This window comes from Macrotis lagotis, chromosome 4 (genome assembly GCF_037893015.1).
Source record: "Macrotis lagotis isolate mMagLag1 chromosome 4, bilby.v1.9.chrom.fasta, whole genome shotgun sequence".
In the NCBI taxonomy this organism is placed as follows: Eukaryota; Metazoa; Chordata; class Mammalia; order Peramelemorphia; family Peramelidae; genus Macrotis; species Macrotis lagotis.
The window spans coordinates 250277114-250297276 of record NC_133661.1 but is presented as its reverse complement, the minus strand read 5'-3'; the positions used below and the strand labels follow the sequence as shown (position 1 = coordinate 250297276).

The following is a 20163-nucleotide window of genomic DNA, read 5'->3' as shown; positions in this document are numbered from 1 at the left end:
ATTATTAAGTAGGGAGGTTTTAAAAATGGTATTGAAGGAATCTAAATGTATACATTCTTCCCTCTCAAGCAGGAAAGTTAATACTGGGTTGAGACACAGAGGTAGTAGAACCAAAATCACACAAGGAGAGACAGCTGTGACTTACCATGACACATGGTGCCATTGATTAGCTGGAAGCCCAGTGGACAATGGCATTGGTAGGAACCCAGGGTATTCCTACATTCTCCTCCTACACAATAGGCCTGGTGGTCTTCACATTCATTCACATCTGCAGAGGGTACAAGGAAAGATTGTTTGAAGCTAATAAACCATCAATAAGGTCCAAAGAGAGGGTGCCCTCTTTTTAAAAACATTTATTTTTAATTCAGGTAACAAAATAACGTTTCCATAAAACAGTACAATAAAAAGGATGATTGCACATGAAACTGCAAATCTGCCATATGCAACTTGCTATCCGCTTTAAATATACAGCAAAATTATGTAAATTTCTTCCCCCCCCTTCCCCAAGCCCTAGAGATGGGTTGGGGCTGAGTTGTGTATGGTGGGATAATTCTAAAAAACAAAATTGGGTAGGAAAAGGTAAAAGGGAACAATTATAAAAATGGGGTATGAAAGGAAGAACCATTATAGAGAAAGCAGGTAGGGTTGGAGGGTTGGTATTGTTGGAACATTTCATCTGGGTTGAATTGGAGACCATGTGTACATCTGGAAGGATATAGAAGTCTTCTGAACAGGAAGAAAGAGGAGAAAACTGGAGTAAAGGTTTGAGGAGGGACTTTTAGAGGGGTGTGTGGATTGGGATTGGGAGTACTCTCAAAGGGGTAGGTGAACTGTCCTTTCTTTACACTTCTGAATCATAGAAAACAAAGCTTGTTACCCTCATTGATGAGTAACACTAAACCTGACCCTTCCCTGTCAACCTATAGGCCCTCTGGAACTGATATAACTATTTTAGCTGGTTTAGCCTAGTCCAGTCTTTGAAGAGATGAAGAGTTTCAGAAGGAAATAGTCAGCTTTTACCTTCACATGTATGGCCAAGGGCATCTGGTTGGTATCCCTTGTCACAGGCATTACAAGAGAAGGAACCAATGGTGTTGGAACAAATTCCAAAGAGGCACACACCAGGAGAGGCACATTCATCTGTATCTGTGATAGACAGGCAGATGCACAAGTCAGAGGATCCTATTCAGCCAGCTAAATGGGCAGTAGAGGATTCACTTCAGGTCCTTTAGAAATGGGTAATATATGAATCTGGGCAATTTACACAAACCAAATCCAAGACTAATTTCCCAGAAAAGGAAGACCCAGTCCCTCCCCTTTTCTTCTTTTCCTTTTTCTTTCTCCTTTTCCATCTACCCATCCATCTACCCATCTATACACCTATTTATCCATCTATTTATCCATCCATCCTTTCCTGGAACTTCTAAGGCTCCCCTCTTTCCTGTTGGCCTCAACATCTTCTCCCCAAGGACATCTATCTCTGTCTCAAAGATCTGGGGATTCAGATGACTCTCAGATGCCTGCTGTCCCCTTTTTCCCATTGCTTCTGGCCGAACCAACCACATTTTTCTAGGGATGATCATTCACAGTCACTTTTGGACTTCTCTGCCTCCAATCTTTTCACAAGACTTTCAGGAAAGACCTTAGCTGATACAGTCTTGACAAGAGACAGGAAAATGGATGACCTGGCCTTTGGGAAGACTTCCAGTTCCAGTATGTTATGATATCACCACACCTTCCACAGGAAATATCTTCATATACTGACCCATCTTTACAAAGGATTAGTAAGAAAATGAGTCCTCAATATTGAGGCAGAAACAAGTGGGGCACAAATCCTGGGTGCCACATTCATCCAGGTCTAAAATAGGTCATCGAATTCCTAATTAGAAGACTCCTTTCAGGGCAAATAAAATAGAGAGGCAAATAGAGAGAGAAAGAAAGAGAAAGAGAAAGAGACAGACAGACAAGCTAATGGGAATGGGCAAGAAGATAGGATAAATTTTTTGCCACTAGGCCTCATGGAAGATTTAGGAAGGGAAATAGGTAAGGGTGCATGAAGGTATGGATTAAGGCCTATTTATAGAATTATGGATGCAGTGGAGCCTCTGTCCCTAGAAGAAGGTTCTTCAGAGCTGTTCTTCCCTCTCCCAAGGAGAAATCTCTTCTTTACTCTGGCGTTTGCTCATGGGAAGGAGGAAGTGGAGTAGCTAGTATCTCCATACCTTTACAATCTTTCTCATCCTCTGTGGTGTGGAAGCCCTGTTCACAGGAACATCTGAAAGAACCTTCCATATTGATGCACCTTCCATGCAAACAAATCCCTGGTGACAGGCATTCATCCTCATCTGGAGAAAAGGAGTCAGAATTTAGGGGAATATGGACCTCCTTCATTCCATGGAGCATCAGACAGTCAAATTAGAGTGTTTCAATCAATCAACAGATATATATATATTAATCATCTACAACATGCCAGGCATGTGCTAGAGAATAATCTCTACTCATAACCTTATAATGGGAGAACCAAAAAGTATATACAAAAATATAGAAAGCATAAATATAAGTACATATATTGTTATTAAATACCCAATATCAAATTCTTCAAGTCTCAACTGGAAGGTCCAAGGGTTCATTTTCAGAGAAACTAGTATCCTCTGAGAGGAAGAATTTCCTTATATCTTTGACTGTCCAAACCCTTTTATGTTCACTTCAGTCTCACCTGGTTAAATGTAGCAACCTACATGTCAGTAAATGAATGAATGAGACCAAGTCCTCCAGATCTTGAGGAGCAAGGGAAAGAAAGGAAGGAGATAGACTTTGAAAGCTGTCCTATCTGTAGTGCTGAGATGAGGGAGTCCCTTGAGGCATTTTCTGAGGTGACTGGTAGGGATGGAGGTTGGAGAAATATTTGCCCCTCTCTGGATTCTCCTTTGATGAACTTAAAATCCATATCTGCTTTGAACCATTCCATTCTATGTCTTTCTCATTTCACTTGATTGGGCAGACCAAAGAATTTCATGGTCAGCTAGAGGTTCCTTACCAACACATCGTCCATTCTGGCTTTTGTAGCCTTCTCCACAAGCCAGACATGTGTAGGAACCAGGGGAGTTGACACAGCTTCCTTCAGGACAGGTGCTGGGATAGCGGCATTCATCAATATCTGCAAAATAAAAAGGGGACCCACTCAATGATCTGCTAGATCTATAGCCTATCTGACACTCACATCCTTGGCCTAGGGTGAGGGTTTAGCCAGAAAGAGCCACTGGAAGCTGAGATGAGTTTGTGAGGTGACCATCCATCTACTGTATATATATTATATATACACATGTATATATAATATATACTGAGTAATTTCCATGTGGTCTTCCCCATTAGAATGTGCGCTTCTTTGGAACAATACATTGTCTTCTTTGTATGCCAAATACTTAAAATACCTGATACATATTAAGAGTTTAATAGTGCTTGTTGACTGAATAATTTGGGACTTGCCTCAGTTCCCAAATGTTCATCCAGAACTGTCTTATTTTCAGCTAGGCCTATCACCCCCAATACAGGTCTAACTTAGGTGCATTTTAAGATGGAGCTCCCACAAGTATCTGATACCTTAATTTAGGGTTTTTTGGGGGGGTTTTTTGCAAGGCAAATGGGGTTAAGTGGCTTGCCCAAGGCCACACAGCTAGGTAATTATTAAGTGTCTGAGACCGGATTTGAACCCAGGTACTCCTGACTCCAGGGCTGGTGCTTTATCCACTACGCCACCTAGCTGCCCCCTGATACCTTAATTTAGCCAGTAATATTTGACAAGGGTAACAGTCAACCCCGACTAGAAGGTTGGCAATGTGGAGATCAATGAATAGCTTGCCTAATATGACAGGCTTGTTTCAATCTGTTGGAAGGTTAGTTATTTGCATGGTAGTTAGGCTAAGATAGATAGCCTAACAAAAGCTCTGAACAGCACCAACAAATGAAATTATAAGTTCCAGGGATTCCTAGATAGTCACACTCTCCACTGCTAGGTCAGCCACCCCAATTTTAAATACAACTTATGCAACTTTTAATTTACTAATCTTCTAGGCATCAACTCCAGGGGCTGTGTTACATTGCCTATAAGAAAGGAATGTCATATGTCTTGAGCAGACACAGCCTGAAATAACATTTCAAGAAAGATTATGGATGGAATACTTTTTTTTATATACAAAGGTATTTTAAAAAACTAATCGATTTAAAGGGGCACTTTATTTTTAAACATAGATAATTCTATACAAAACTATGAATTTCTGTCTTATCATTTACCTTTTTTAAAAGTATAGAAATAGAAAAGAAACACTTTACAATAAGTAATTTTTTCCTTTATCATGGGTTTAGGATAATAAACAAAAAAGGTCTGTGCATATGGGGATGGGGGCTGGCCAAGAATGAAACCCAGTGGCAGAGATACCAGCAGCCATGGGAGTGTTGGAAGCACATTCCTGTGCCCAGGAATATTAAGAAGTGTATGACTTAACAGGCAATACCAGTGCAGAAAGAGATCTGAGGTGACCCCTGAACCAGCATTGGAAGAAGGAGTGGGGTCCAGCTCACAATTCTGCCATCTATTATCTGATCACAGTTCTAGGGGTGGGAGAGGAGTGGTTGTGAGCAAGAGTGTGGCTGCTTTGTACAGAAAAAGGAAAAAGGTGCAAAAACTTAGACTCTTTAGCAATGTGCCAAAGAATAAGATGTAGAAGAAGTTCCCACTTTCAACTCTGTACATAAACTTGCATGAATGATCTGACCAATATTCCAAAATCAAAGGGGAGCCAGAGGAGCCAGCAGTTCAATTTCTTTGAACACAGAATCTAATCTGTGAGAAGGGAAATAATGAGAGCATCTAATAGTGACTTACTGAAACTCAACCAAGAGAGAAGTGAATAGGCATCCCTTTGGATCACTCCACTTGGGAAGTGCTGTCAACATGCAGATCCCCAGACTGAGCTATGAAAATATCAGAAAAATAGGAAAAGTCATTGACATCTTGCTACTATCCTCCTTAATTAAGGGAGAAATTCAGACCTTAATTTACAAGGTCATCACTTGCTGCAGACTGAAAAAAAAAATTTTCATTTCACTTGTATGTCTCTTGTCTGCCTACCAATTTTCCCAGATTTAGATAAACTAGGTTCTTGTTGAGGTTTTAAGGATAAAACTTAGAAAGTCAGAGTTAGATTGGCTGAGTTGGGCAAAAAGGTTAAAAATCCACTTAGTCAATTTGAATCTAACTTTGAAAAGCAGTTTGTGAAGTTTTTGTTTTGGGTTTTTGCTAAACACGAGAGTAAAGAAAAGTTGCTTTGTTGAGATGCCAATGACAAAGATGTCTTTTTGAACCCAAACATTGGAATTGATCAGCAAATTAATGACTTAAAAAAATCTCACATATTATCATTGATGTGGTGAGTTATTTTTTTAAAACAGATCTCATCTTTAAAAAGAAATCCCCATATACTAAAATGATCATTGTCCAGACCTTGATGGTCATGAAGTCACTATCTGAGAGGCAGCCCATTCCCTTCTTTGGTCAAGTCATTATTAGGATACTTCTTCCAGATGTGCTGTCTATATTTACACTTTCAATCCATCACTCCTGGTCAAAACCTAAATTAACTATAAAGGGCATGGGTAGAAAGATTCTATCTGCATCCAGAGAAAGAGCTGATAAGTAAAAATACATGCAGAATAATTTTACTTATATACTGATTTATGTCTAATGCTAGCCATGTCTAGGCCAGGGAGGGAAGAACAATGATAATTTTGTTGTATATTTGAAAGGAAGATCAAGTTGTATATCATACATTTGTAGTTTTATATGCAATCATATTTTTATTGTACTATGCTTGAGAATACCTTTTATTCAAAAAATTAAGAATAAAATTTAAGTGGAGCATATTAACAATTTTTTTAAAAGTATAGCAATAAATTTAACACATTACTTTCAAATCTATCCCACTTTTCTGTGTTCTCTTCTGAGTTTTCTACTGTTCTATATTTTTAAAATATTTATTTCAGCACCCCTCCTTTTTCCCCCCATTACTATTCTTAATGCCTTCCTGGTTTGTCCCCCTCCCCAATTAAGAACAAAGAAAGGAGGGGGGAAAAAGCAGGATAATAAAACAAAATACATACATATAGTAGCTATGTCTTTCTGCACTTCTATATTCTTTGACTCTCTGTCAAGCTTCAACATAGATTAGAGGGGAACTTTCAAGGAAGGGGTAACTAAAAAAATTTATAAAGGTCAAACTGAAGCCAGGCATAAGATGTTGACTGGTGTGGCCATAGGATCAAAAATTGAAGTTTTTTTTTTTCTTTACAAGGAAACCACATAGGTAAAAAGGAGGGTGGGATGGGAACTCAGGGCTTTGGAAATGTTTTCAATTTATGTGGAGATTATAAAATAGTGATTCTTAACCTAGCCCCTGTGAAAGATTTTTTAAATGTACTTTGATCATGTATTTCAATATAATTTGTTTTCTTTGTAATCCAAGGTATTTTATTTTATACACTTAGATACATGATTCTAAGAAGCAGTCCAAAATCTTCACCAGACAATCAATGGGATAGTTCCTAAAGTTTACTTTTCTCATCTATAAAATGAGATTACCAGATTTTCTGAGAGTTGAGAGGCATTAATAGAACAGCAGAAAGCAAAATCTCTGGGTAGTTTTCCAGCTAAAGGTCAAAGGGGCCTAGGGTAATGTTGGAATTGTGGATTTAGGTGGGCAGTGGTCCAAGAGGCTACTGGTTCCCTTACCTTCACAGTGTCCCTTCCGGACCATGATATATCCCTGGCCACACTCGCAGTGGTAAGAGCCATCAGTGTTGGTGCACTGTCCTCCGATGCACACCCCTGGTTGCTCACATTCATCTATATCTGTGGACACACCAGCAAATCTTGTTTGGTGGAATGGGTGAGGTAGAGATTTTGGGTAGGGTATGAGAACTTGAAGAGACTGGCTGTAGCCAACCTGACTTTGCCCAAATATTTGGAAAACAAAGGTCCCCTTTCCTTTACCCCCTTGGGACACATCTGGCATCTTCCAACTGAACCTCATCCATAAGGAGAGGCAGCTTGATGTGGTGGAAAAGAGCACTGGATGAAGTTCCACCCCCAGTTTTAATTTATAAGCCATGTGACCTTAGGCAAGTCACTTCCCCATTTGGACCCTCAGTTTCCTCATCTGTCAAATATCAGAATGGGACTAGATAAATGTTTGAGATCATTCCAGCTCTAAAATTTTATGATTGGATTTCAGGACTGGTCTTAGGAGAAAATACTGTTGTCCTTCCACTCAAAAATAACTTCCCAAAGGGACTACCCTAGAGGCCACATCTGATGTCATATCTTTAGTTATGTATATGGAAAGAAAGTGGACAGACCTACTGGCTCTGCCACTTAACAGCTAGAAGAGTTTGGACAAGTCATTTAGACCTTTTGAGATTCATTCTCTTTGAGATTCTTCACATTTGAAAAATGACAACAGTCCAACAGAAATGTTGTGAAGATCAAATGAGATAATAGAAAGTAAAGGTTTTGAAGTTGAGAGTGCTAAGAAAGAAAGTCACTATTATTGACTTGAGGGAGTTAATACATCAGCCAAAAAAGAACATCACTTATCAGCTGGAAAGAAGTCTTCTCCAGGGAATGGAATACAGGATGGTGGATTTTAATGGGATAAAATTTAAATGAGGGCAAAAGATTATATTTAGAGCACAGTGAGAAAAGCAATAGATTTTAGATCAATGAACTGGCACCAGAAAAATCTGAGTTTAAATATAACCTCAGATACTAACTAGCTATGACCCCAGGCAAGTCATTTAACCTATTTGCCTCAGTTTTTTCATCTATAAAATGAATTGGAGGAGGAAATGGCAAACCACTCCAGTAGCTGCCAAGAAAATCTCAAATAGGCTCATGAACAATCAGGAAATGACTCAAAATGAGTAAGGCACCATGCCAGTCACAAAAGATGCAAAAACAAAAATTGAAGAATCTCTGTCCTCAAATCTCTGTCCTCAAGAAACATGTTTTACTGGGGAAGGAGGTACAAAATGTACACAGATAAGTAAACACAAGGAAATACACAGAGCATTAAATGATTGTGTGGACTGGAGAACAGCTCAAGTAGGCTGTAGCTCCTGAGTTGAGGCTTAAAGGAAGCTAAAAAGCCTAAGAGGCAGAGGTGATGGAAGAATACATTGCAGGCATAAGGTACAAGCTGTCTATTTAAAATCACGATATTGGGAGATAGAATGTGAAACTTGGTGAACAATCTAATTGGAACTTAGATCATGTGAAGGCAAAAAATGTGTTGGTAGATGTTAAATAACCAGCTCTATAAAAATCTGCCTTACTGTCTCCATCATTTTCTTAAGTCTAGACAATCAATAAAGTAATAAAGCAAGATTTTGCCAATTCTGTAAATATTCTCACACTGAAAATTTAATAATCAATTCCTTTGAGTCTTTGAGCACGCACCTTGTTCTGGCATACTCCTGTGTGAAGAATCATAATGTGAAAAAAATATGGAAATCTGGATTGTGGAGGGCTCTCTATATCAGGTCAAGGCTTTATTATTATTTTTTGCTTTATTGAGGCAATAGAAAGTCACTGAAGATTTTTGAACAAAGTAGCAAGGTATGATCTGTGTTTTAGTAATGTTTGCTAGACCAAAAACATCCAATTATGCATGTAGGACTAAGAAAGGGTCATTGAAATGCTAGAGTTGGAGACAAGGATCACTTGTCTCTTATGTAGCAGGTTACCCCCTGTTTTGACTTAGGTGGGCAATAGGTAAATTTATGGGATACTGAGGTGTTTTATGTGGGTACATGCCACTTTGAACAAAGTAAGTTGATATAAATGGCTTTTTTATAAATAATAGCATGTATATAGCGCATTTAAGTTTTGCAAAGCATTTTACATAGACAGGATGACCCAAAATCTTGCTTTAAACAGCCCTAAGACTTTTGGAACACTCTCTATCTGTTTATTTGATCCTTTACAACAAGCCTGCTAAGATCATCTCCATTTTACAGAGGAGGAAAATGAGACTGGGAGAGGTTAAGTTAGTTATGTCAAAAAAAAAAAGTTCTTGCTATTGAGGAGGAGATGTGAAGGAAGGGTAGAAGGAAACTATGTAACTTATAATATGCATTTGTATGTGGATAAATGTTTTTTCCCAATTTGATAGTTATTTTATTTTTCCACTTAAATGTTATGAGAGTTTTTCAACATTTATCCATATGCAAATGCATATTTTTTTTTTAGTTTTTGCTAGGCAATGGGGCTAAGTGGCTTGCCCAAGGCCACACAGCTAGGTAATTATTAAGTGTCTGAGGCTGGATTTGCACTCAGGTACTCCTGACTCCAGGGCTGGTGCTCTATCCACTGCACCATCTAGCCGACCCTATTTTTTTTTTGGTAAGGCAATGAGGTCAAATGACTTGTCCAAGGTCTTACAGCTAGATAATTATTAAGTATCTGAGTCTGGATTTGAACTCAGGTCCCCCTGGCTCCAGGGCCTGTGTTTTATCCACTGCGCTACCTAGCTGCCCCAAGACCCCCCCCTTTTTTTTGCAAGACTATGGGGTAAAGTGGCTTGCCCAAGGCCACACAACTAGGTAATTTTTAAGTGTCTGAGGCTGGATTTGAACTCAGGTACTCCTGACTCCAGGACAGGTGCTCTATCTTATCACTTAGCCACCTCAAGACCCCTTTTCTTAAAAAATAAAAATAAGAAACATAACCGCACCTAGAACATTCCTACTAAGTAAGTCTAGTACTTAATAGTAAGTCCTATACTAGAAAGAGAGGATTCAAACACAGGTCTTTTTTCGTATTAGGTAGAATTTGCTCATTTATATGCAAAAGATTCACCTTAAGATTTCTTCAAATATCCATTTGCATTAGCTAATCTATGATGCAATTCAATTTTACATACCACTTTTGGACACATTAAGATGTGATTCTCAATGGTATGTTGGTAAATGGTTAACAATCAACTCTCTAGAAAAAATAATTTATATATATATATATTTTTTAAATGCATTTTTAATAAATATATTTCCCCATGGTCTACTTAGTATTTACTTTATCACTTTCCTATATCTATACAATCAACAAACAACAAATCAAACCCTGATTGGTAGTTTCACCAATGTCTGAGATGAAAATGCTCGTGCTGACAATTTAACAAAAAAGTAGAGTTGGCTATAAAACACCCCTGGGTGTGAGGTACTAACAAGTATCTAACGAATACTTGATTTGACTAGATACTAGGAGACTAAACAGGGATTAATTCTGTGTGGCTTGGAAGTTCAGTCAGGTGGTATCTTAGAGCTTCACACATACACACATACACAGAGATACAGACACTCAAAGATACAGACAAGACAGACACACACAGATACAGACACAGACAGATATACACACAGATACAGGCAGACACACACAAACAGTCAGACCCATCCCTCATCACCATACAGCCCAGAGGATTACTCCTCAGCCTTGGGCAGGTCTATTGCTGTTTGTATTCCTCTGATTAATGTAGCCCCATCTGGATCACCCCTTTCAACCCAACCGACTCCTGGCAGAGGGAGAAGCCCCTACAGGGGAATGTGTGCCTGTAAGAGGCAGGCATAAGTCAAGTTGGCTATAGTCGATGAGTCCAGGTCTGGATGTAATTGAAACAAGATCTGACTATTCCATCCCATCAGGTCAGAACAGATTCATTTCCAGCTCCCCCATGATCAGTAATTCGTGACTCTCCCTCACCCCACACAGGCCTGGGACACTCTCCCTGCAGCCCTTGAATCTGGAGATAATTAAAAGGCTGTGGGATAGCGGTTCACTATTTGGGGGCAGGGAGCTCAAGAGGAGAGCCTAGGAACAAAAGGAGGCAAACACAGGCTCAGGGTACAGGTCATTGGGGACTTTCCAAACTTCTGGCACAGGGTCAGAGGGAGCAAGAGACGTTCAAGTGACATCGGCCATTGAGATTGAGAAGGGCTCTGGCATGTGTGACCTGTTGGCTGCAGAGGGCAAGAGTATGCAGAATGGTCTGGATCAAATTTGTAACAGGATAAATGGAGAGTGGTAGGAGTTGGAATCTTCATCTACCTTTTTTTTTTTGCAAGGCAAATGTGGTTAAGTAGCTTGCCCAAGGCCCCAGAGCTAGGTAATTATTAAGCTTCTGAGGCCGGATTTGAACTCAGGTACTCCTGACCCCAGGGCTGGTGCTCTATCCACTGAGCCACCTAGCCGCCCCCAGGAGTTAGAATCTAATCCAAAGAGTGGACCAATCACCCTTCTCCCTTGTCCTGTTTGTGTTCTATTCCCATAGATCATAAATCTAGGGTAGGAGTTCTTAGTTCATGTATACATGAAAAATATATTTTTATGTTTCATTAGTTTATTTCGTAATCCTACGTATTTTATTTTATGCATTTTAAGATATTGTTCTGAGATCCATAGGTTTCAACTGACTGCCAAAGATGATCTCTAACATATCAAGTGAAGAGATTGGATCAGTTGGTTCCCAGGGTCAGTCAACAAAGGTTTAAGTGCACACCACATGTACAAATGAAGAATCTGAGCCCAGAGAAAGTCGAACAACTTGTGTAAAGACAGGAAAATAAAAAAATGAACCCAGACCCTCTATCTTCAGAATCAGCTCTCTTTCCACTGTACCACATAGCTCAGTTCTTGATGATCACAATTGACAACCTTCAAGCTTTTGTTTGTTTGTTTGTTTTGTTTTTTATGTTTTTGCAAGGCAAATGGGGTTAAGTGGCTTGCCCAAGGCCACACAGCTAGGCAATTATTAAGTGTCTGAGACTGGATCTGAACCCAGGTACTCCTGACTCCAGGGGGGATGCTTTATCCACTGCGCCACCTAGCCCTCCCAACCTTCAAGCTTTTGACTGACAGTGTTATAGTTTGGTACCCTTTCAGGAAGTAGCCATGTTTCAAAAGGGCATTCTTCAAGGCAGAACAGTCTTCAGAGTCTCCCCTATCCAACAAATGATACCATCTAGGTGGCCTCCTATTCCACCTACTAACATTAACTTTTCAAACACTCTCTCACATCATGACTGGTCGGGAGTCAGAAGTCACAGGGAGGGTTGGTCAGAAGTGAATTAAATGAATCTAGCCCTATCCTGTCTCAGGCTGATGCCCTCATGCCCACCAATCTTACCAATGAGTCAAGAAATAGCCAGTCAGAGAAGAATAATTATGGGGAGGATATCATTACTATGTATGGGGATTGAATACTGAGGTCATTGGACTGAGGAGAGATTAATGGGAATTTCATTGTTTGTCCTTGAGGGCATTGATGTTTCCCTGGACACTAGCTTTGTGATTGCTAGAAAAGGCTATCCATCTCAGGAAGGGAGCCAAGTCCCCACTGGGAAAAGCAATAATTGTGAACTCCTGCCCTGGAGCCATCACTATTGGCAGCCAAAGTCACACACTCTAGGATTAACTGGGCAGTGGAACCAATTTTCCTTGCCAACCCTGGGAAAGCCAATCATAGCTACAAAAGTCACCCTCAATGGCCCCCACCTCATCCTACAGAGAATCTGGGCCCATAGCTAGCACTATTTATACAGTACAAATACCAATTGCAGAAATAATAACAACAACTGACATTTATATAGCATTTCAGGTTTTACAAAGTGCTCTGCAGACATTATCTCATTTAGAAAATATACTTGTAATGAAGCTTTGCAAAAAGGGATATCCTTTGTCATCAAGAGTGTGGATTGTAAACTATGATCACGGTGACAGCTAGGCAAAAAGTCAGTAAGACATCCTTCTTTGTCACCTTATTTCGGTCGATTTATTCCTGAATGTGCCATGATGAGGTTATTATTCTGTCTTCCACCTATAACCTTTTCAACATCCCTATCCATGTAATCAAGGAAGAAAATCTTTTGATGGAAGAAAGAATAGATAGATTCTTGTATGAAAACCTGGGGAAACCTTGAACACTTGAGTTTTTGTTGTTGTATTTTTAAATTTTGGACCTCTGTCCTATTGGTGACTTGAGTTTCTTTTGAGCTGCCAAAGAGAGTTGATATGCTTTGGCAAGTAAATTTTTAAATACTTCATTGAATACTTCAAACTATAGTAATTGGTTATGGACTCATTCATCTGTCCATTTATTCACTCCCTCATTCAGTAATAGGCTGATTAGAGATGAAACTGATGTCAAGTGACTTGTCCAAGGTCACACACAGAATAAGTAATTCAGATGGGATTTGAATCCAGGTCCTCAGGTCTACTTGCCTCAATTTCCCTTATCTGCAAAATAAGCTGGAGAAGGAAATGGAAAACCACACCAATATCTTTACCTAGAAAATCCCAAATGGGGTCATGAAGAGTTGGACACAACTGAAATGACTGAACAACTTCCAATCACAACAAAGGACTTATTCTTCTCTACCCCCACACAAATTGAGGGCTCTGACCTGGGAGGGAACAAACAAAACTGGGACCCAGAGGGAACAGATAGTCTTTCCTTACCTTGGCACTCCTGAGTGGCCCCAGAGGTAGTCAGCACATAGCCAGGGTAACAAAAACAGGAGTAGGAACCCACCCTGTTGATGCATCGTCCTTTTCCTTTGCAGGGGTCACTGAGACACTCATTCTCATCTGGACACAGACAGGAAAGGGAGACAACCACACATATTCAAGCCCAATCCTGACTTCAGGTATTTCCACTGGTTGTTCCCCATCCCTGGAATACTTTCCACTCCTCATCTCTACCTCTTGACTTTCTTCAAGTCCCAGCTAACATCCTTCCTATTTTGGAAGTCTTTCTCAATCCCTCTTAATTTTAGTCCCTTTTTGTTTATTTCCAATTTATCCTTGTTTGTTATAGTTGATTGACTGAAACCAAACTCTCTCTTCTTCCTAATTTCCCTATTATTGCAAGTCACTCTGAATTGCAATCTAGGTATCTTCCTCAACTTTTCACTCTCTTTTATCTTAATCAACACTTACAACTTGTCTCTCTCTCTCTCTCTCTCTCTCTCTCTCTCTCTCTCTCTCTCTCTCTCTCACACACACACACACACACACACACACACACACACATACACACACACATCTATATTCCATTAGTGGTCAAGTTCTGTTGATTCCCACCTTATGTGTCATGACAACTTCAGTAGCACTGCCACCACCTTGGTGCAGGGCCTTTTCACTTCATGCTTGCACTTTTGCAATAGCCTGCTAGTTATTCTCCTTGCCTCAAATTTCTCCCCACTCCAGACCATCCTCCACAAAGCTACCAAAATGATTTTCAAATGTGCATGTTTGGTCATGCCCTCCTCCACCGCATTCAATCAACTTCAATGGTTCCCTATTACCTCCAGAATAAAATAAAAAACCCTGTTTGACTTTTTAAACCCTTCATATCCTAGACCCTTTCTACCTTTCTAATCTTCCATCTTATTTCCTTCCATATACTTCATGATTCAGTGACTCAGGCCTCCTTATTGTTCCTTCTTTTGTTTTGTTTTTAGAGAGGTTGGTTAAGTGACTTGCCCAGGTTCATACAGACAGTTTGTGTCTGAGGCTGAATTTCAACTCAGGTCCTCCTGATTCCAGGGCTGGTGCTCTAGCTGCCACCTACACCTTGCTGTTCCTTAAATAAGAAACTCCATCTATAAACTCTTTTACCATTTATCTTTTATGCCTAGAAAACTCTTCTCTTCTCTTCCTGTCTTCTGATGTTTTTTCTCTTATTTTGTGAAGAATACCATGACATGAGGGAAGATGATGGCATGAAAAGCATATGAAATGGATTTGAGTGAGGGGGTGCTAGCCTCTCTTTCTCCTCCAGTCATCTGGGTCCAGTGGCCAGATATGGATCAGGTGACTGGACATGGTCCTAGATATGAGGCAATCAGGGTAAAGTGACTCGCTCAAGGTCACACAGTTAGTAAGATGACTCTTACTTGAGTCTGGATCTGGATTTGAAATCCCTACTCTTGATTCAAGGCCAGTGCTCTATCCACCATATCATCTATCTGCCCTCTGGTTTCTATAGCCCTCTTCAGATCTCAACTAAAACCTCACATTTTTGATAGAACTCCTTGTGCTTTCTTCTGAGATTAACTCCATTTTAACCTCTATTTAATTGGCTTATACATTAGTTGTTTTTATGTTGTTTCCTCTGTTAAACTAGAAGCTCCTTGAGCAATTTCTGGTGGGATTGTTTTTGCCTTTCTATGTGTTCCCTATGTATTCTATGTATCCTAAGCTTTAGGCTTACCATAGTGTCTGGCAATGAGCATTTTAATAAATGCGTGTTGATGGGCACATACTAATTGCTTATCAAATACTTCTTGACTGATTAACTAGTAATTGTTTTGTTGGAGATACAGAAGATACAAGAACAGGTTAAATCTCTGGAATGGATCAGTTGTTACATCCTGCTCAAAAGTAGGGGACCGTACAGACCTCAGAACCCTCCTATCCCCTTAACACTATACTTGATCATTACTCTGAGATTAGTTTTCCTGGCTAGAAAGTATCCCATCCCTTGTCACAACATCCCCGGCCTGCAGCATTGCCTCTGGGGTCCTGACACTATTCCCCTTCCTTCTTATTTCCTCTCCCTCCCAAAATCATCCCCCATTTCTCAGGGACTATTAAAATACCTGTACAATGGGTCTGGCTAGGGTGCAGTTGGTAACCAGGGTGACAGACACAGCTGTATCTTCCTGGAAGGTTCACACAAGTTCCTGGGCCACAGACATCATCAGCCAGAGTAGCACATCTGTCATTTTCTGTACAAAACCAGAGCAAAGTTTATAGACTGCAGGGAAGGAGCCAAGAGAAGCAGAGACAGACCTGTTTCTAGCCCTGGCTAGGACACGTACAATAGGATACCATATCCTGGAGACTCAGGAAGGGAAACAATGAAACTCCTAGACATTGTCTCCTCTCCCCATCCCTCTCCCTCATTCCAGTGGGCAGGTCATTCAATCCCTTTTTGAGTCACGAAAGCCCAGCTTCTTCCCAGGACCACAGTTCAAATCCTACCTACTTTATGACCCTGGGCAGGTCTCTCTAAACCTGTTTTTCTCATCTGTAAAATGAGGCAGTTTGATGACTTCTAATATCCTTCCAACTCTAAATCTATGACTTTGTGATCTTCTGTTCTAAGTTCTAGACTTCCACTACTATGGGTGGCTCTAATAAGAAAATTCCCCTTGACCCAGGGTCCCTAAACATCTTTCCTAGAAAAACTTCCCCTATTGTAGAAACTGCATCATGGCATCTTTGGCCAACCTCTGGCCTCTCATTTCATTCCTCAGCCCCAAAACGTCAGTGCTGACCTCTTCCATGATTTGGAATGCAGTCACTCTCCCCCTGCCCTGAACATAATAATAAATATTTGTTTGTATAGCTCTTTTTGTTTTACATAGTATTTTCCTGGGAGATTCTTACAAAAATCTAGCATATTAATTCCATCCTAGAGATGAGAAGACTCAGTTCTGGTTATAGATAGAGCTGCTAGTTTAGTTGTCTTCAGTCATATCTGACTTTTAGGGAATTTCTTGGCAGAGATACTGGAGTGGTTTTCCCTTTTCTTCTCCAGTTCATTTTACACATGAGGAAACTGAGGCAAACAAGGTGAAGTGACTTGCTCAGGCTTTCACAGTTTGTTGTAAACTCAGGAAGAGTCTATAGGCTCAGCATTCTATCCCCTGAAACACTTAGATGCCCTAAAAAAAAGCTAAGACTACAGCTTAGATCTCCTGGCAAATAATACAGAGTTCATTTTATTACAATCTGTTGTATGCAGGCCTGTCTTGTAGCAACCATACTCATAATTTTCCCCAATACTCCACCCCACCCTACTCTGACATAAACTCTTTTTTGCAGGCCTGAAATAGCAGAATACTTAAGTTTTAGTTCTATTTTTATATATGGAAATGCCCATCTTGTTTGGTATTTGCTAAATCAAAAAAAAGTTTTATTAAGTCAGCAGAAAGGAAACTGGCTTATATACAATGTGAGCATAGACCATTTTGCATCATGAGCCTTATCTTCTAAGCTGGCTTTCAGAGGTCACGACAATTTGCCCAATAAAATCAGAGCAGAAGCAGCCTGGAAATTTGTTCCCTAGAAAAATTCCAATCCAACACTCAGAATTGCTTGGGATAGAATCAGGAATGGGAGGGCAGAAGGAAACTTGGACTCAAAGGGAGCTGCCAACAGCATTGTTTCATAGGCAAAGTTGGGTGGTGGGGCCAGTCAATTGCTAAGTATAGTCTGGGCCTGTGCCTCATCCCTGCAAAGATCCTAGGTTGGGATTCAATGATCCTGTTGCTCAGCTTCCTACCTTTCCTGCTAACAAAACCAACCAGATTGAGAAGTAGGGGAAAAGGGGAGAGAGAAGAGCTATCTAGGACACTCTAGTGAAGGAGGAATCATCAGGAATAGTGTGAAGAGTTGGAGCAGACCTCAAAGCATTATGAAGGGAAGAAAGCCCTAGCTAGACACCTAAAGCCTGAACTCTTCAGGGCCCATGTCAGAAGGGCAAAGACATTCCGTGCACTTGGGAAAGTTCTTTGGACTGATAGAATGAGTGGGGGAGGAAGTCTCCTCATGAGGAAGCAACTTCTCCCTCCCTATAAAGTGGCAGAAAGATTGAGGCAGGGCTTCCCAGCTTAATACCTGTAAGAGATGCAGCATATTTAATTTTATTTATTTGAGGCAATGGGGTTAAATGACTTGCCCAAGGTCACCCAGCTAGGCAAGTATTAAGTGTCTGAGGCTGGATTTGAACTCAGGTCCTCCTGACTTCCGGACCAGTACTCTATCCACAGGGCCACCTAGCTGCCCCTGAAGGAGCATATTATAATTGATCATTGGACTTGGAGTTAGGAAGACTTGGGTTGACATCCCACTAGCTGGGAAACTGGAAAAATCACATAATTTCCCTGTGTCTTAGTTTCCGCATCTGCAAAATGAGAGGTTTTTTCCCCTTCCAGCTCTAAAACTATGATGCAATAAGTCCACCTAAACCTCTTTACAATATACCAAGTTGTTTCCCTAAGATAAGTAGATCTTAGTGAGGAACATAAAATCAGAACCTCAACCCCCCAAGCATGGAGTGAGAAGGTCAGGGACAGGATGAGAAGAGAAGATATCAGGAAAGAGGTCTGATCACAAGTAAGAATTCATGGTGTAGAGGAGAAAGGACTGACTTCTAGGGGAACTGGGATTAATTCAAAGACAAGGCTAAGGGAAAAGCACATGTGAAGGAAAGCTAAGGCAGGGACCAGAGAAGATCAGTCCATAGAAAGGAGAGAAGCTAAGGAACAGGCAGGGGATGAAAGGGGAATCTGGGCATGGCAAGAGTGAGACAGTGCAGTAGTCTCACACACACAGCCCACACTCAAAATCACTCAAATTAGACATCTCTATTTGAACCAAGTTTCAAACAAAAAAGCTATTGAGAAAAGCACATTCCAGAGACAGGTAGATTGCCAAGGTTTCTCCCCCTCTTCTCCCCCCACCCCCAAACCCTCCTTGGGTCATTACAGACTAGACCCTAGAAGCCCAGAGGGAGAGAATTGTACAGACTCTCAGACAGTTAAGCAACCTTGAAACAACAGAACTGCTATTCTCCCCAGTAAACAACTCTCTTCAGGGCCACAAAGCTGGAGATGTTGCCAGCGAGGCCAGATGACTCAAAGTTCACTGTAGCAGGACTCTAGCCAGGTTTCCTAAGGGGTCTGACTTCTCCCTTTCTCTGGAAGTTTGTCCTCATATTCCCCAGGGAGATCCTGTGATGCCCCTTCTCTGCAGGTACTCAAGGGAAGTTGTAATCCCCTTACCCCTGCCCTCCTCTCCCATTCAAAGGATATCTACTTTCTCCTCCCTAGTCCCTCACTCAACACTCTGGAGCTGACTAAAGACACCAGATGTGGATGCTGTATTCCTAAGGGAGATTTCTATTCTCTTTTCGATCCAGAGCCAGGGATTCTGAAGGGCTGGAGAGAGGCAAGGAAAAGACTCTTCTAAACCCTCAGAGAAGTCAATGAAGCCTTTCAGATTCTTCCACCAAGTTTCAGGATGCAGGCGCTTTCCCTTTGCTTCTTGAAAGGAGCTCTGGGCTTTGACCTCCCAATTTGTTCTATTCACAGAGGGCCCAGACATGTACCTTTGCTCAGTGTTGAGGCCACACTGAGGAGGGATGTGTCTTCCTCCTTTTCCTGAGGCTCTGGGGTCACCTGCCCAAGAAGTGGTGTAGAGGGCGTTTCTACAGAGGGTGCTGTGGAGTTGAAAGAAGGCATCAGGTGAAGCCTCTTAGCCCTCTCAGGTTCAGAAGATCACCACAGTATTTGTGACTTATCCCTTGAGCCCCCACCCCCACCCCAAAGCTTCCCTAAAGAGTTCAGGTTTCAGACTAACTTGATTTTATTCCTTTCCTCTCTTCCCCTAGGAGGAGCTTACTTACCTTGGGACCCAGCTGGTACAGAGTCAGCAGTCACAGGGATCTGTGGAGTTCAAGTTTATAGATAAGAAGAAATCAATTCTAGCATTTCTAAGATGGGGTTGGGCCCCGGGGAAAGTAGGTTTCAGAAGGTCCTTCTATCACCATCAGAAAACTTTCTTCTTTCCACTGTCTCACTCACCTTCATCCTTCCCAACTCTTCCCTGGCTAACTCAAAAGAAAATATACTTGGGGTTATTTGAAATGAAGTTTGTCTGGGGTTGCTTGATGAACAGTAGAATCTACAATGTCTCAAGGTGTATTATTAAACTGTGGATAGTACAGTAAATTTATACTCATAATTTAAATCTGTATAATTTTTATCTTTTTGATTAATATTTTTCTTCCCTTTCCTTTTTTTTGGGCTTTATTCCCTTTCTGGCATTCTCTCCTACTTCCCCTTCCATAAAAGTCTTCTCCTGCCCTCTTCAATATCCCTCAGTGTTTCAATAAATTTATTTTTCAGACGCCTAAATATTTCAAATTGCAAGTTTGTGAACCATATTACTCCCGATATCTTTAAAATATTGTGGGTGCTTTAATAAATGTTTGCACTTGGAAAAAATATACTTGGACAATTCTCACTGAAGTTTCTCTTCAAAACAAC

General features: G+C 40.7%; 1 protein-coding gene across 2 annotated transcripts in view; it reads right to left on the bottom strand.

Annotated features, from left to right (window-relative positions):
* The window catches only part of LTBP2 (latent transforming growth factor beta binding protein 2), a 188010-nt gene that overhangs the window by 11550 nt on the left and 156297 nt on the right, over window positions 1–20163 (bottom strand). For both annotated transcript variants that reach the window (XM_074235724.1, XM_074235725.1), the window contains exons 14-22: window positions 19521–19560; window positions 19224–19334; window positions 15706–15834; window positions 13562–13690; window positions 6785–6904; window positions 3038–3157; window positions 2223–2345; window positions 1021–1146; window positions 146–268 (exon numbers count right to left, since the gene is read on the bottom strand). In XM_074235724.1, coding sequence (XP_074091825.1) covers window positions 146–268; window positions 1021–1146; window positions 2223–2345; window positions 3038–3157; window positions 6785–6904; window positions 13562–13690; window positions 15706–15834; window positions 19224–19334; window positions 19521–19560 — 1021 coding nt within the window. The remainder of the gene's footprint in view (window positions 1–145; window positions 269–1020; window positions 1147–2222; window positions 2346–3037; window positions 3158–6784; window positions 6905–13561; window positions 13691–15705; window positions 15835–19223; window positions 19335–19520; window positions 19561–20163) is intronic.